We start from the raw sequence: 16,508 nt of genomic DNA on the forward strand, positions 1-16,508 counted from the left end.
AGTTGACTTTAATTATTAGCTGATTTTACCTGTGCTATCTATTCTCTTCACGTGAAATTTAACATGTATTATGTTTATATAATTCCAGCAATATATTCAAAAGCCCGTGGCAACGCACGGGCACTCTACTAGTTAACCTAAAACAAGACATAAAAACGATGATTTGACATGTTAACACCGTGCCACGTCCACCAAATACACATGGACGCATATATTGATCGTAGATGGCCCTCCGGTGACCGTAAATCACATTTTTCTCACTAGAGTGATCAGAGCACCTTCGACGAGATAAGTGACCACTAATGCATTTTACGGTGTGCTTGTAAGAATTAATAACGTGGCAGAGAAATCGGAGAGTGGACACCGCCGCCGGTTTCATCCGACCGCATCCGAGCCTCCGAGGTCCTCTGCAAAATGGCTCTCCTGGTTTGCCCCCACACCTCCCCTTCCTCCTCGGTGCGCTCCCCGAGAGCGGGCTGCATGAGAGCGGGCGGCAAGCGACGTGTCGCGGGGGCAGACGGGCGTGCGCACACCTGGAGCGCATGGGCGACGACACCCGAACTCCCCCCCCCCCGCTCGCCTCCGCCCCTATTTAGGCCCCCGGGATAAGGACGGACCGGGACCTTGATGCTTCTCGGCGCCTCCATCTCACCGCAATCCGGCCACCATGGTACCGCTCTCCCGCCGCCTCGTCTGATCCGCTCTCTGCATTTCTCTGAACACAGCCGGTTGACATTGCCCTGGCCTGTGGTAGTTGTTCTTGCTAATCTAGTGATCTGGTCGCGTCTTTTTGCTCGATCCTTGGTTGCTCATGGCTGCAACGGATCAGGCAAGCACACCGACGAGTTCTTGCTGCCTGTTCCGGTTCAACAAGAATCGTTTGCTTACTGATGACAGATTTCTTGAGTTCTTGCATTTCTTTTTGTGTAGTTTAGCTTGCTGTGGATTCGAGTTATTTACCATCCTTCAGAAATTATGTGGCGTATTCTCAGGCATTACTCGCATGTGGCATGAATCTTGAGGATGTAAAAAATAGTGGTAGTAACTGAGTGATTCTTAACTGTATAAACTCTCCTATTCGTATTGAGAAATGTACTTTACAAAAACTACAAGTTGTAGACTTCACTGAAGACACAGAAAAATTGGTTATTTCCTTTCTGATGTATGTGTATGCTGCATCAGGTTGCAACTTATTTATATTGCTCCATCTAGGATCCTGGCTGGCACAGTCACTAATCTAGCCGTTGAATCGAATGTACGGCTCACTTCTTTTCCCCCTAGTATCTGTATGCTGCTCACGAAAATGTTGATGTCCTTGGAGGTACACGAGACACGATCACGGACTCATGCGGCTGAAGAAGGGAAAGATGCCCCAAAAAGGCAGGAGGAGGAACACAAAGAGCAGGAAGGGGGGAAGGAGCGGCCCTCCAAGAACAAGAAGCCGGTCGAGCCGGAGGCACCAACAAAGACCAAGAAGCTCAAGGGTGGGGAGTCGGAGCTAGATGGGAAGGGAAACGGCACGAAAGAGTTCGAAGACTTCTGCAAGGCCATAAGAGAGCACCTCTCTGTGGAGGACATGCGCAAGATCCTCGAAGCCAACGAGCAAGACGCTTCTGGATCAGAAGATGCAGTTATTGCAAGATGGTATAGTCCATTTGATATTTTGAGTGAAATGTTAACAAAATGCTTGTTGATTTGCTCATATGCTAAATGTTCTGCCAAATGTTGACAACATGCTTGATGATTTCAGTGAGGATATGATGTTTTACGGGCCACTTGAGAAGTGCCCAACATGCGGTGGCCAGCTTGAGTGCAAGGGGTGGAAGTACAAGTGCACTGGCAAATACAGTGAGTGGGCAAGCTGCATTTTCAGCAGCAGCAATCCTCCAAGGAAATCTGATCCTATAAAGGTGCCGGAGGACATCAACAATGATTATGTGAACAAGGTAATGAGGCCACACTCTTTCAAGTACTATTCATTTACCAGTGCTGCATTCAATTCGCGAGCGGTCTACAATCTGAAACAATTTGTTTGTTCCCCTGCAGTGGCTGAAGCAGCAAGAGGGGAAGGGGTACCCTAAGCGTGATGTGGATGAAGAGGCCCATATCTTCTCCGGCATGATGATCGCATTGTCCGGACGGATGTCACGCTCACACGTATAGTATTTGAACATTTACCCCCTTCTATATTATGGTTACGAGTTGCACATATGTGATTCTGTTGCTTCTGAAAATGGCCAGGCTTATTTCAAGGAGCAGATTCTGAACCATGGAGGACAAGTGAATAATTCTGTGCTTGGTGGGTGTCATGTAGTACTATCCTTTCTGTTGTATCATCTATGAACTGCTGCCATTGCTGATGTATGTGCCTTTGCCTTGCAGGTGTCACATGTGTAGTTGCTTCTCCAGCCGAGAGAGATAAGGGGGGCTCAGGAGGATTTGCTGAAGCTCTGTAATAATCCCTTGCCGATCACTTTCTTGTCTTCCAATATGGCCCATGCTCCAAAATGTGTTTAGCACATATGGAAGCAGTTCATTTCTATTTTATTTTGTTTACTTTAGATGGAATGTTACCCTTGCACATTACGCTTTCTGATGATGTGTTCCTTTCACAATTGAACCATGCATGCACAGGGAGCGTGGAACTCCAGTAGTGAGTGAGAAGTGGATAGTTGATAGCATTCAGAAGAAGGAAGCTCAGCCTTTGGCTGCTTATGATATTGTCTCGGATGTTGTTCCGGAGGGCAGAGGACTGCCACTGGACAAGCTTGATCCAAGCGAGGAGGCCATCGAGACTTTGGCTGCAGAGGTAGTCAGTTGACTTCAACTTCTGCACTTTTCATAGTTGCAGCTCCAGTCAGGTAACCAATAGCTCTGTTTTGGTTGGGCAGCTGAAACTTGCTGGCAAAAGATCAGTGCACAAGGACTCTAAACTGGACAAAGATGGTGGGCTTATTTTTGAGAAGGATGGCATCATCTACAATTGTGCATGTTCGGTTTGCGACTTAGGATCCGATACTAACCAGTATGTACTTCTATGTTATCTATCATGTGTGTCAAGGCCTTTAGTGGAGGTGAAGTGTACATTGATTTGACCACTTGCAAACCGTTCTATCTATGTATGCAGGTTTTGCATTATGCAGCTGATCATGCTACCTGAAAAACACTTGCACCTTTTCTACAAGAAGGGTCCAATTGGCCATGATCAGATGGCAGAGGAACGAGTCGAGGATTTTGGTAACCGTGTCAATGATGCTATCAAGGAATTTGCTCGTCTGTTCGAGGAGGTTACTGGAAATGAGTTCGAGCCGTGGGAGAGAGAGAAGAAGTTTGAGAAGAAAAGTATGAAGATGTACCCCTTAGACATGGTACATCTTTTTGTTTCTTCTTTCTCTGGTTCTGTGCTTTGGAGTAGCACCCAGAAATAGTACTGTTTTTTTCTTTCCTTGGCAGGATGTTGGTTTCGACGTGCGTCATGGAGGTGCAGCACTTCGTCAACTGGGAGCTGCAGCAGCACACTGCAAGCTTGACCCTGCCATTTCTTTTCTCCTAAAGCAATTGTGCGGCCAAGAAATATACAGGTTTCAGTTAACTTCTATATTGCTGGTTGAAAATGTCGATTAAATTTGTCTTGGAAATAATTGGGAAACACCATGTTTATGTTTCTATAGCCTCCTATATTTAGGGGCCGTCAGTTTGTCAAGAGATGGTAAAAATGTTACCTACTGGTCTGTGTCACAGGTATGCTCTGACAGAGATGGCCCAGGATCTGCCTGATCTTCCTGTTGGGATGCTTACAGATCTCCATTTGAAGAGAGGTTTGCCCTTAAACATTTCTGTTTGCCTCACTTGTCAGTCTATATCATCAACTGTTCCAATTGGCAGGGGAGGAAGTGCTACTTGAATGGATCCGAGGCGCGGAGCCAGCGCCAGAGTCCGGCCCTGCTGCTGATGCATTGTGGATAGAGATAAGCAACAAGTGGTTCACCCTGTTCCCCACAACTCGGCCGTATATAATGAGGGGGTTTGAACAGATTGCTGACAATGTACGGTTGCATACCATACTTCTCACACTATCTCCAGTCAGTTAACCCATTCATGATGATCTCAAGGTTTGTTTGACTGCAGGTGGCCTCTGGTTTCGAGACGATCCGTGATATAAATGTTGCGTCTCATCTTATAGGAGATGTTTTTGGGTCAACCTTAGATGATCAGCTGTCTGAATGCTACAAGAAACTGGGTTGTTCATTCAATAGCGTTCCTGAAGATTCAGAGGATTACAAGATGATTGTCAAGTACCTGGAGAAAACATACGAACCGGTCAAGGTCGACGACGTGGTAATATGTCGTACTCTGCTATGCCTTTATCTTTTCTTCACCCATGGTTGATTCTGCCTTATGATCTGCTCATCTCTTGCAGGTCTATGGCGTGTCGGTGGATCGGATATATGCTGTTAAATCCAGTGCATTCCCTTCTTATGAAGAAATAAAGAAACTGCCAAACAAAGTTCTTCTCTGGTGTGGTACGTCCGTGCATGTTGCGGTTTAGCTGATTGTTGATACTGTCACTCGCGTTTTAACTTGTCAGCCTCTTGTTCTACGCAGGAACGAGAAGCTCAAACCTGCTTAGGCATCTGCATAAAGGTTTCCTGCCTGCTGTTTGTCATCTGCCTGTGCCCGGATACATGGTAATTCTTCTGTTACGTGGTCGATCCCTGTGCCACGATACATAGGCTGAGCATCGTGCTGAAATCGTATACACTGTTTGTGCAGTTCGGTCGAGCCATTGTTTGTTCGGACGCGGCGGCTGAAGCTGCCCGTTATGGCTATACGGCGGTTGACCGTCCAGAAGGGTACCTGGTGTTGGCAGTGGCCTCTCTGGGGGAAGAGATCAAAGAGATAACGGGCACACCTGGAGCAGAGGTACTCGACCACCCTGTGTAGTGTATACTGTATACCCACATATTTCAGGATCGATGTTTATAAACCCGTTGTTACTAGTTACTGATGCTGTCCTTCTGTTTTGGACAATATATAGGATGTGAAATCCCTGGAGGAGAAGAAGCTCGGCGTGAAGGGGGTGGGGAGGAAGACTACGGACGAATCGGAGCACCTCACCTGGAGGGACGACGTCAAGGTGCCCTGCGGCAAGCTGGTGCCGTCGGGGAACGAGGACGGCCCGCTCGAGTACAACGAGTTCGCCGTGTATGACCCGAAGCAGGTACGCTACCAGACTAAGCCTACTTAAACGCTGTCGGTGATGTGTTTAGTGATCCGACAATGCCGTTGTTTGTGCGTGTCATATGTTGTGCAGGTGAGCATCCAGTTCCTGGTTGGGGTGAGGTACGAGGAGCAGAACATGGAGGTGGTGCCGGACGAGTGAAGCGTCCACCCTCGGGCCTCCGGTCATGGCGGCGCCCAGCCGCGGTCAGGTCGACAGTTCCCTGTATTTTGGAACGCTTTAGTGGTAGTGACCGTTTAACGATGGTGCGTCGGCGATGTCGGTGGCCTGTGTCCCATTTTGGGTAACTTGGAGGTAGGAGAAACGCTTGTAGTTGTAGTAGGTGAACATGCTGTGTCTGTATATATGTCTAGCAGAATGTATGTATGTATGTATCTGCCAGTCGGAGTCCTGGTGCCGTGGTGCACGTAGCAGGAATGCATGTGGATGTTGGTTTGATGTGCACTAGTTCGTGCTATGCTTCATCTTGAGTCATTGGGTTTTATTTTAGACATCTAGTAGAGCAAACTAGGCCGCAGGCGCGCCTTGCACGTCCACTTGCTGTTACATCTTCCGTTTTTTAGTCTATGTATGCTGTTGATCCATGTTGATGTTGGGCCACTCGACATAGCAAAACTTGAACCGTAGGATGTTAAGGTTGGGTTTCATATGAAATCTCTTTGAAACTAAACAGCCCTGAATGGTTAGGTTAGTGGGCAATTTGTATTCTACTACTTTGAATTAAAAGGCTCTGGATGGTTCAGTTAGAGCATCTACAAATGGACTTGCTATATTTGCCCCTGGATTTCATAAATTTGGCCATCATTTCTCCGCGCGCGTTCGCGGCGGTGGTCCGAACCCCTAATTCATTCAAATCCCAACATGATCAACAACACATAGATAAATTGAACTGAACTCAGCATAGATTAGATAGACATCGGTATACCAAGTTCACAAAATATACCGAATTCATCGATCCACTACTACGACTAATAAATGATAATAAGGATAGATAGGAGACGCGCGACTTCACCATTTCCTTGTCGGGCCCTTCCCATTTGGGGTCTCGACCGGTTGGATCTGTCATACGAATGGGTCGGGTAACCACTGGCTCTATGGTACTGGTACGAGACACAAAGTGCGTTTAAACAATGTTCAGCATGCATTTAAAAAAATTAACGTCCATTTGGAAAATGCTCAACTTATGTTCAAAAAATATTCAACACAAATTTTAAAAAATATTTGATGGTTATACAAAAAAGTTTTACTTGTATTAAAAAATTGTTCACCATGGATTGGGTTTTAGAGACTTGCACAGTTTTAATCTTGCTATGTTAGCAAAACAGTGTTGGCGATTAATCCAAAACCCAGATTCTTTGTGTGCACAAGTTCTAAGGGCAAAATATTATCCAGATGGCGACATATTGAAAGCTGGACCAAAAAAAGGCTCTTCTTATACTTGGCAGAGTATTGTCGCAGGTATTCAAACTTTTAAGCGGGGTTGCATTTGGCGTGTTGGAAGTGGATCTCAAATTGATATCTGGCATGATCCATGGATTCCATCAAGTGTCACAAGGAAAGTAATCACGAATAGGGGTGCAACAATGCTTTCAAAGGTTGATGAGTTAATAAACCCGTACACAGGCCAGTGGGATGAGGATCTAATTCGTGATGTGTTCTCTCCTGTTGATGTTTATAGGATATTGCAAATCCCCTTGAATTATCACTTGACGGAAGATTTTGTGGCTTGGAACTATACACGATCAAGCACGTTTTCCATGCGATCGGCTTATCATAAGGAGTTTGAACATCAACATGGGGCACAGTGGGTGCGAGCTGATGGGCAAGGTACAGAAAATATAAACTCAGTTTGGAAGGATATGTGGAAGCTGAAAATACCAGGGAAGATAAAACATTTTGCATGGAAAGTTTTGCATGGCGCCCTCCCATGCTTTGGTGTATTAGCAAGCCGACACATCCCATGCTCAGCTCAATGTCCAGTTTGTTTAGTCGGAGCGGAAGACATTCAACACTGCTTATTTAGGTGCCGACGAGCGACGGATGTTTGGGAGCGGCTGGGCTTGCTACAAGTCATACGGAAAGCTGTCGCCGAGGACAGATCAGGATCTATTACGATAGAAATTTTATCAAAGCTTCAGGGCAATGATGCGGAGGTACCAACGGCGGAGCTTGCTGTTGTGGCAGCATGGTATATATGGTGGCAGCGCCGACAGATAGTAAACGGAGTCAAAGTCCAAACGCCAGAAAAAACTGCACTAGCCATCAAGGTTTTGGCGACAAATTACCTCGGGTCAACTATACCCAAAGGACCAATAAGGAAGAATGACCACATGTGGAGGAAACCAAGATATGGGATCGTGAAGATAAATGTTGATGCTTCCTTTCAGTATGAAACACTTTCAGGTGCTTGTGGTGCTGTGGCTCGGGACGACCGGGTGATTTTATTGCTGCAGCAAGTTGGTTTGTTCCAAACATCAGTGGATTTGACTCAGCTGAGCTAACTGCCATCAGAAACGGGATATACTTGGCAACTCACATTGGATGCAACAACATAGAAATTGAATCAGATTGTTCGTTCGCAGTGGACTCGCTGAACCAAGTTGATGATTATTTAGACCCGGAGGTAGCTATCATCACAGAGTGTAAACAACTTATGATGGACTTTGCATCCATATCCTTCAGACATTGCTATAGAGAGGCCAATCAGGTGGCAGATGAATTAGCAAAGAACTATTTTACTACTAGATCCTCGAGTTCTTGGGATGATGAGATCCCTGATTTTATTTCTCATCTGCTTGTAAATGACATGTCTATTATTTGAGAAATAAAGTCTATTTGCAGTCAAAAAAAAAGAATGATAACATGCATTTAAAAAAATTTAAACCAAAAAGAACAGAAAAGGGTAAAAATAAATACATAAACAAAAAGAAAACTTTTGAAATCCAATAGAGATAACATTAAAAAATTTTAAAAACCCGTACAGAACATTTACAAAATCGGGCAAAAGGTTCCTACAAGTTATCTGGCTCCATAGAAATTTTCCAAAACCACATTATTGGGCCGACCCACTAAGACAAACGATGTATGCGAGGCTTTCTTTAATATCGCAGTAGGCGAAATATAGCGGTGGCGGTAGATGCTTTTTCTGTTGAGAATTCGCATTGGGGGAGGAATCAATATCCTGTTCCGGCCTCTCAGCCCACCCCACCCTCATATACACAAGCCCGCGAGGCGTTTCTTCCTCCCTCTCTCCTGTGATTCAAGCTTCGGGGTGTGTCCGCCATCTCAACCATGGGGGAGCAGGAGGACGGCATCGGCCTCCTCCCGGACTGCCTTCTAGGCACCATCGTCTCCAAGCTCCCGCCCAAGGCCGCCGCCCGCACCATGCTGCTCTCGCGCCGATGGCGACGCATCTGGCCGTCGCTGCCGCTAGACCTACAACTCAACGCCGATTCGGATGCTCCTTTTCTGACCGCCGAGTCCATCAACTCCGTCCTCTCCTCGCACCGCGGCCCCATCCGCCGCTTCTGCGTGACAACCCTCGACGGCGTCGGCACCTGCGCCTGGCTTCGAGCCCTAGCGGAGCGGCGCATCGACGACACCCTCATAGTGCGATGGGCGTCCAAGTTCCAGCACCCTGTGCCCCGCACCTTGCTGGGCAGGGCCGCGGTTTCCATACGCCATCTGGATCTCCATGCTGCCGCCTCGGCCCTCCTAATGTCCTCCATTCTCCGGTGCCGACCATGCCGAACCTCGACTATCTGTACCTGTCCGAAGTGATCATCTCTGAGACGGCACTCCACCGCATGATCGAGGCCTGCCCTGTTCTCCGGGAGCTGCATCTCTTCAGGATCCATGGACTCCACCGCGTTTGCTTTCGCTCCTGCACCCTGACGACTATGTCCATGAGCACGCCTTGTGTCCCCCTCGACGAGTTCTCCGTAAGGGACACGCCCGCCCTTCAAAGCATCACCTTCACGCACATTGATCTCTGGCGTATACCAAAATTTAGTGTTAATTTTGGTAAGTGAAGGCTTCCAGAGTTTGTGCTTAAGCTGCCGAGCTTGGGCTCGCCGAGCCTTACTACTTTTTCTAATAAGGTATGCACTAATTATTTGTTATATTAGCACTTGGAACTTTGTAGTGACTGATCAATTAGCGATAATTCAGACATGTCCTAAACGTATTTTATGTTTGCTTATCAATTTTAGCGGCCAAACATAGATATCTAAATCCTTTTTGTTTCTACTTGATGCAGATAGCCTTGCCCTTTGTAACCTCGCTCGTCTTCGGTATGAAATTCACAAACGGCGAAGAGCTAACCAAAGCTATACACCTCTTAACCTTATTCACATGTTTGCAACGTCTCGAGATATTGGTAACTATGCTGCATGCTTTGCTTTCTATTTGATTGTTTTACTTCATTTGCAATTTAAGTTCCCTATGCAACTTAAACTTGCATTATATATATGGTTTATTTATTTTTACCTTCAAGTAAAGTTTTTACAAACTTACTTTTTTTTTTGAAAATTTACAAACTTACTTTTAAATGTATCCATTATATGCATACGTTTATTTTAAATTTTGGAAATTTATGTTTTAACTTGTAGCCAATGATCAATAGTTCTAAATTTTGCACCAGAGTCTTTAATTTTCCTTTAGCTTTCCTTTTCAGTGTCGACCATTGTATTTCATTAGTTTCGCACAGAGAAGCTTAAATAAAACTATCGACTGACATTTCTCGATAGATAGAGAGATTGGAAGGTTTCTTTTAATTGGTTGCATTCAAATTGCTTCATAATGGATGCTTCTCGTTTTACATACACATACATGACCCAATGGTTGGAGAACTAGCAAGGAGTTAGGCCACTGGCTTAGGAGACTGTCAAAAGGGCGTTGATGTTTCGGGGCTGTTGCATGGTTCACAATTAAAAAGAGAGCGAAAATAGAATGAGAGAGCATGTAGCTAGTGTTGAAGAATCTTAAGAGAGGATAGTAGGTCCTTTGTAATATTTAAAGTGAGACAATATTTGAATTTTTAAACATATGATGGAAATTAGTAAGTTGACTACACAAGGTTTGGTATTGCATTGGAATTACAATTTGTTTGCTCATGTTCAGTGTGATACATAACTAGAGGAATTGGTTGCGTAAATAAACTTACCAAGAGCATGATTTTGACTTGTAGCTCATTTCGGTTGTTACTGTTTGTAATTTTTGCATGAGTGCTGGTCTTCCATGAAAGTATAGTGTGTATGTTTCAATGTTAGGTCCACATGTGAGTAAAATTGCATTGTTTTATTTATATCATTTGAAGTATTAGTCCACATTGGATAGGAGTGCATTTCTTTATTTGTAAAGGTTGTTCATTCTACATATGAGCTCACTACTAGTTTCAACATTTATAAGAATGATGATGAAACACAATCATTTTTATTACCTCTACATTAACAAGTGCCAACTCTGTTACAATTTTCTGTTTATGATAGTGCTTCTACTTTGATCCAAATAATGAAGCTGGTTGTGGAGATTGGAAACCGGCGTCTGAGATGGCCATCTGGCAAAGTAAGCATCTAACGCATGTGCGACTGAGCGGATATTGTGGTACGGCCGGGGAGATAGATTTTGCAAGGTATCTTATGGTTAGAGCGCAATCTCTAAGGGCCATGGATATCAGTCATTTCGTTGATTGGACCACAAAGGATATCAGCCGTCAAACAGAGTTGATATGCCTGCAAGGGAAGGCCTCGCCGTTGGCTGAGCTATTTTTCACTAGAAGCGCCCAGCCAGATGACATGCGAAGGAAAGTGGATAGATATCTTCATACACTGCCCATCCTTTGATGAAATGCACACCCCCTGGGTTTGCGCTTGTATTTTCCTTGTGATCATGTGTTATTATAGTTTGCTACTCGTTTCTAAGAACGCTTTTCATATGTCCAACCTTTCATTTATTTGTAAAGCGGTTTACATGGAGAAGTACAAATCCCTGCAGTTTATTATGGCCTGACACCTGAAACAAGGGACAACGTTCTCCTATATGATCAGGATTGGTATAGTTGAACTTGAACCTAGTGCTAGGATCGGCTACAGACCCATGTGTTATTGCAATTTTTGCACACTCATGTGCTTCACTGTTTTGGTTCCTGTATACATGATATACTTGCATTTGTTTATGAGCTGTTATGGCGCAAAATTTGATGATGTTGCTTCAGATCTCTTTCGAAATATTGGCCCAGGTGTTCACTGAGCCAGACATCAGATTGTGCAACCAGTGTCGAGTTGGGCCTTTCAGCATACTTAGCAGGTGTTTCACGGCGTGTAGGTCATCGTCGTTCGGCACTGGACCGCGAGGATATAATCACGTATCCATATCGCGGGATCCATGTAACACTGTTCGTGAGCTTAAAGTTTGACGAGAAGGGGTGCGCGACGGGCACACCCCGCCGGGTGGGGGGGGGGGCTAATTTTTGGAGACCATCAATGGTATGATGTGTGTCGTTGATGCCGTATCTGAAGAAATTCAGCATGTACCGGTCCCTGCCCTGCTCGTGTAGCCTAGCAGTATGCTCAACCGATTGTTGGGGAATACGGTAATTTCAAAAAAAAAACCTACGATCACGCAAGATATATCTAGGTGATGCATAGCAACAAGAAGGGAGAGTGTGTCCACGTACCCTCGTAGACCAAAAGCGGAAGCGTTTTAACAACGCGGTTGATGTAGTCGAACTTCTTCGCGATCCAACCGATAAAGTACCAAACGCACGGCGCCTCCGCATTCAGCACACATTCAGCTCGATGACGTCCATCGTGCTCTTGATTCAGTTGAGGACGAGGGTGAGTTCCGCCAGCACGGCGGCATGGCGACGGTGATGATGAAGTTACCGGCGCAGGGCTTTGCCTAAGCACTATGATGGTATGATCGAGGTGTGTAACTGTGGAGGGGGGCACTGCACACGGTTAAGAAAAACTTATGTGTTCTATGATGCCCCCCTGCCCCCGTATATAAAGGAGGCAAGGGGGAGGCCGGCCGACCCCTGTAGGCGCACCTGGGAGAGAGGAGTCCTACTAGGACTCCAAGTCCTAGTAGGAGTCCACCTCCCGAGAGAGGGGGAGGAAGGAGAGGGAGAGGGAGTAGGAAAGGGGGGCATCGCCCCCCCCCCCCCCAGTCCAATTCGGACCCAAGGGGGAGGGGGCACGCGGCTTGCCCTGGCCGCCCCTCTCTCTCTCCACTAAGGCCTAATGTGGCCCATTAGTTCCCCGGGGGTTCCGGTAACCCCTCCGGCACTCCGTTTTTTATCCGAAACTTTCCGGAACACTTCCGATGTCCGAATATAGCCGTCCAATATATCAATCTTTATGTATCAACCATTTCGAGACTCTTCGTCATTGCTGTAATCTCATCCAGGACTCCGAACAAACTTCGGTCATCAAAAATACATAACTCATAATACATATCTGCATCGAATGTTAAGCGTGCGGACCCTACGGGTTCGAGAACTATGTAGACATGACCGAGACACATCTCCGGTCAATAACCAATAGCGAAACCTGGATGCTCATATTGGTCCTACATATTCTACGAAGATCTTTATCGGTCAAACCGCATAACAACATACGTTGTTCCCTTTGTCATCAGTATGTTACTTGCCCGAGATTCGATCGTCGGTATCATCATACCTAGTTCAATCTCATTACCGGCAAGTCTCTTTACTCGTTCCATAATACTTCATCCCGCAACTAACTCATTATTCACATTGCTTGCAAGGCTTATAGTGATGAGCATTACCGAGAGGGCCCAGAGATACCTCTTCAAAACACGGAGTGACAAATCCTAATCTCGATCTATGCCAACACAACAAACACCTTCGGAGACACCTATAGAGAACCTTTATAATCACCCTTTTACGTTGTGACGTTTGGTAGCACACAAAGTGTTCCTCCGGTATTCGGGAGTTGCATAATCTCATAGTCTGACGAACATGTATAAGTCATGAAGAAAGCAGTAGCAATGAAACTGTAACGATCATAATGCTAAGCTAACCGGTGGGTCATGTCCATCACATCATTCTCCTAATAATGTGATCCCGTTCATCAAATGACAACACATGTCTATGGTTAGGAAACATAACCATCTTTTATTAAGGAGCTAGTCAAGTAGAGGCATACTAGGGACACTATATTTTGTCTATGTATTTACACATGTACTAAGTTTCCGGTTAATACAATTCTAGCATGAATCATAAATATTTATCATGAAATAAGGAAATTAATTATAACTTTATTATTACCTCTAGGGCATATTTCCTTCAGTCTCCCACTTGCACTAGAGTCAATAATCTAGATTACAAAGTAATGGTTCTAACACCCATGGAGTTTTGGTGCTGATCATGTTTTGCTCGTGGAAGAGGCTTAGCCAACGGATCTGAAACATTCAGGTCCGTATGTATCTTGCAAATCTCTATGTCCCCCTCCGACACCTGATGACGGATGGAATTGAAGCGTCTCTTGGTGTGCTTGGTTCTCTTGTGAAACCTGGATTCCTTTGCCAAGGCAATTGCACCAGTATTGTCACAAAAGATTTTCATTGGACCCGATGCACTAGGTATGACACCTAGATCGGATATGAACTCCTTCATCCAGACTCCTTCATTTGCTGCTTCTGAAGCAGCAATGTACTCCACTTCACACGTAGATCCCGCCACGACGCTCTGCTTGGAGCTGCACCAACTGACAGCTCCTCCATTCAATAAAAATACGTATCCAGATTGCGACTTAGAGTCATCCGGATTAGTGTCAAATCTTGCATCAACGCAACCGTTTACAATGAGCTCTATGTCACCTCCATAAATGAGAAACATATCCTTAGTCCTTTTCAGGTATTTCAGGATGTTCTTGACCGATGTCCAGTGCTCCACTCCGGGATTACTTTGGTACCTCCCTGCTATGCTTATAACAAGGCACACATCAGGTTTGGTACACAACATTGCATACATGATAGAACCTATGGCTGAAGCATAGGGAATGACTTTCATTTTCTCTCTATCTTCTGTAGTGGTCGGGCATTGAGTCTGACTCAACTTCATACCTTGTAACACAGGCAAGAACCCTTTCTTTGACTGATCCATTTTGAACTTCTTCAAAACTTTATCAAGGTATGTGCTTTGTGAAAGTCCAATTAAGCATCTTGACCTATCTCTATAGATCTTGATGCCCAATATGTAAGCAACTTCTCCGAGGTCTTTCATTGAAAAACACTTATTCAAGTATCCCTTTATGCTATCCAGAAATTGTATATCATTTCCAATCATCAATATGTCATCCACATATAATATTAGAAATGCTATAGAGCTCACTTTCTTGTAAATACAGGATTCTCCAAAAGTTTGTATAAAACCATATGCTTTGATCACACTATCAAAGTGTTTATTCCAACTCCGAGAGGCTTGCACCAGTCCATAAATGGATCGTTGGAGCTTGCACACTTTATTAGCATCCTTTTGATCGACAAAACCTTCTGGTTGCATCATATACAACTCCTCTTCTAGAAATCCATTCAGGAATGCAGTTTTGACATCCATCTGCCAAATTTCATAATCATAAAATGCAGTAATTGCTAACATGATTCGGACAGACTTAAGCATCGCTACGGGTGAGAAAGTCTTATCGTAGTCAACTCCTTGAAGTTGTTGAAAACCTTTCGCAACAAGTCGAGCTTTGTAGACGGTAACATTACCGTCAGCGTCAGTCTTCTTCTTGAAGATCCATTTATTTTCTATGGCTTGCCGATCATCGGGAAAATCCACCAAAGTCCACACTTTGTTCTCATACATGGATTCCATCTCAGATTTCATGGCCTCCAGCCATTTCGCGGAATCTGGGCTCATCATCGCTTCCTCATAGTTCATAGGTTCACCATGGTCTAGTAACATGACTTCAAGAAACATGATTACTGTACCACTCTGGTGCGGATCTCACTCTAGAAGACCTACGAGGTTTGGTAGTAACTTGATCTGAAGTTTCATGATCATCATCATTAGCTTCCTCACTAATTGGTGTAGGAATCACTGGAACTGATTTCTGTGATGAACTACTTTCCAATAAGGGAGAAGGTATAATTACCTCATCAGGTTCTACTTTCCTCCCACTCACTTATTTCGAGAGAAACTCCTTCTCTAGAAAGGATCCATTCTTAGCAACAAATATTTTGCCTTCGGATCTGTGATAGAAGGTGTACCCAACAATTTCCTTTGGGTATCCTATGAAGACGCACTTCTCCGATTTGGGTTCGAGCTTATCAGGTTGAAGCTTTTTCACATAAGCATCACAACCATAAACTTTAAGAAACAACGACTTTGGTTTCTTGCCAAAAAACAGTTCATAAGGCGTCGTCTCAACAGATTTTGATGGTGCCCTATTTAAAGTGAATGCAGCCGTCTCTAAAGCATAACCCCAAAACGATAGTGATGATCGCACCATATCCAATAAAGTATGGTTACGACATTCGGACACACCATTTCGTTGTGGTGTTCCAGGTGGCGTAAGTTGTGAAACTATTCCACATTGTTTCAAATGAATACCAAACTCGTAACTCAAGTATTCTCCTCCACGATCAGATCGTAGAAACTTTATTTTCTTGTTATGATGATTTTCCACTTCACTCTGAAATTCTTTGAACCTTTCAAATGTTTCAAACTTATGCTTCATTAAGTAGATATAATCATATCTGCTCAAATCATTTGTTAAGGTAAGAAAATAACGATAATCGCCACGAGCCTCAACACTCATTGGACCACATACATTGGCATGTATTATTTCCAATAAGTCAGTAGCTCGTTCCATTGTTCCGGAGAGCGGAGTTTTTAGTCATCTTGCCCATGAGGCACGGTTTGCAAGCACCAAGTGATTCATAATCAAGTAATTCCAAAAGTCCATCAGCATTGAGATTCTTCATGCGCTTTACACCAATATGACCCAAATGGCAGTGCCACAAATAAGTTGCACTATCATTATCAACTTTGCATCTTTTGGCTTCAATATTATGAACATGTGTATCATCATGATCGAGATTCAACAAAAATAGACCACTTAGCAAGGGTGCATGACCATAAAAGATATTACTCATATAAATAGAACAACCATTGTTCTCTAATTTAAATGAATAACCATCTCGCATCAAACAAGATCCAGATATAATGTTCATGCTCAACGCTGGCACCAAATAACAATTATTCAGGTCTAAAACTAATCCCGAAGGTCGATGTAGA

At 44.4% G+C, this 16,508-nt stretch overlaps 1 protein-coding gene and 1 pseudogene across 2 annotated transcripts; both read left to right on the forward strand.

Moving 5' to 3' along the window:
* The first annotated feature begins 539 nt into the window (after nucleotides 1-539).
* LOC123095873 (protein ADP-ribosyltransferase PARP3) lies at nucleotides 540-5,680 on the forward strand. Of its 2 annotated transcripts, XM_044517455.1 has the most exons (18): nucleotides 540-670; nucleotides 1,322-1,644; nucleotides 1,751-1,946; nucleotides 2,047-2,157; nucleotides 2,242-2,299; nucleotides 2,383-2,452; nucleotides 2,635-2,809; nucleotides 2,892-3,025; nucleotides 3,128-3,368; nucleotides 3,454-3,581; nucleotides 3,742-3,818; nucleotides 3,886-4,046; nucleotides 4,129-4,338; nucleotides 4,421-4,523; nucleotides 4,606-4,688; nucleotides 4,774-4,923; nucleotides 5,039-5,221; nucleotides 5,315-5,680. In XM_044517455.1, the coding sequence occupies exons 1-18, from the start codon at nucleotides 668-670 to the stop codon at nucleotides 5,381-5,383; spliced, it is 2,475 nt and encodes an 824-aa protein (XP_044373390.1). In that variant the 5' UTR covers nucleotides 540-667; the 3' UTR covers nucleotides 5,384-5,680. The 2 variants fall into 2 exon arrangements, with proteins under 2 accessions (XP_044373390.1, XP_044373383.1); XM_044517448.1 differs by lacking the exon at nucleotides 540-670 and having other exon boundaries at nucleotides 1,289-1,644.
* A 2,853-nt stretch (nucleotides 5,681-8,533) lies between these two features.
* Nucleotides 8,534-11,085, forward strand: LOC123080037 (putative F-box/LRR-repeat protein At3g18150; annotated as a pseudogene).
* The last annotated feature ends 5,423 nt before the right edge of the window (nucleotides 11,086-16,508 follow it).

The sequence above is a fragment of the Triticum aestivum genome, chromosome 1B (genome assembly GCF_018294505.1).
Source record: "Triticum aestivum cultivar Chinese Spring chromosome 1B, IWGSC CS RefSeq v2.1, whole genome shotgun sequence".
Taxonomy (NCBI): Eukaryota; Viridiplantae; Streptophyta; class Magnoliopsida; order Poales; family Poaceae; genus Triticum; species Triticum aestivum.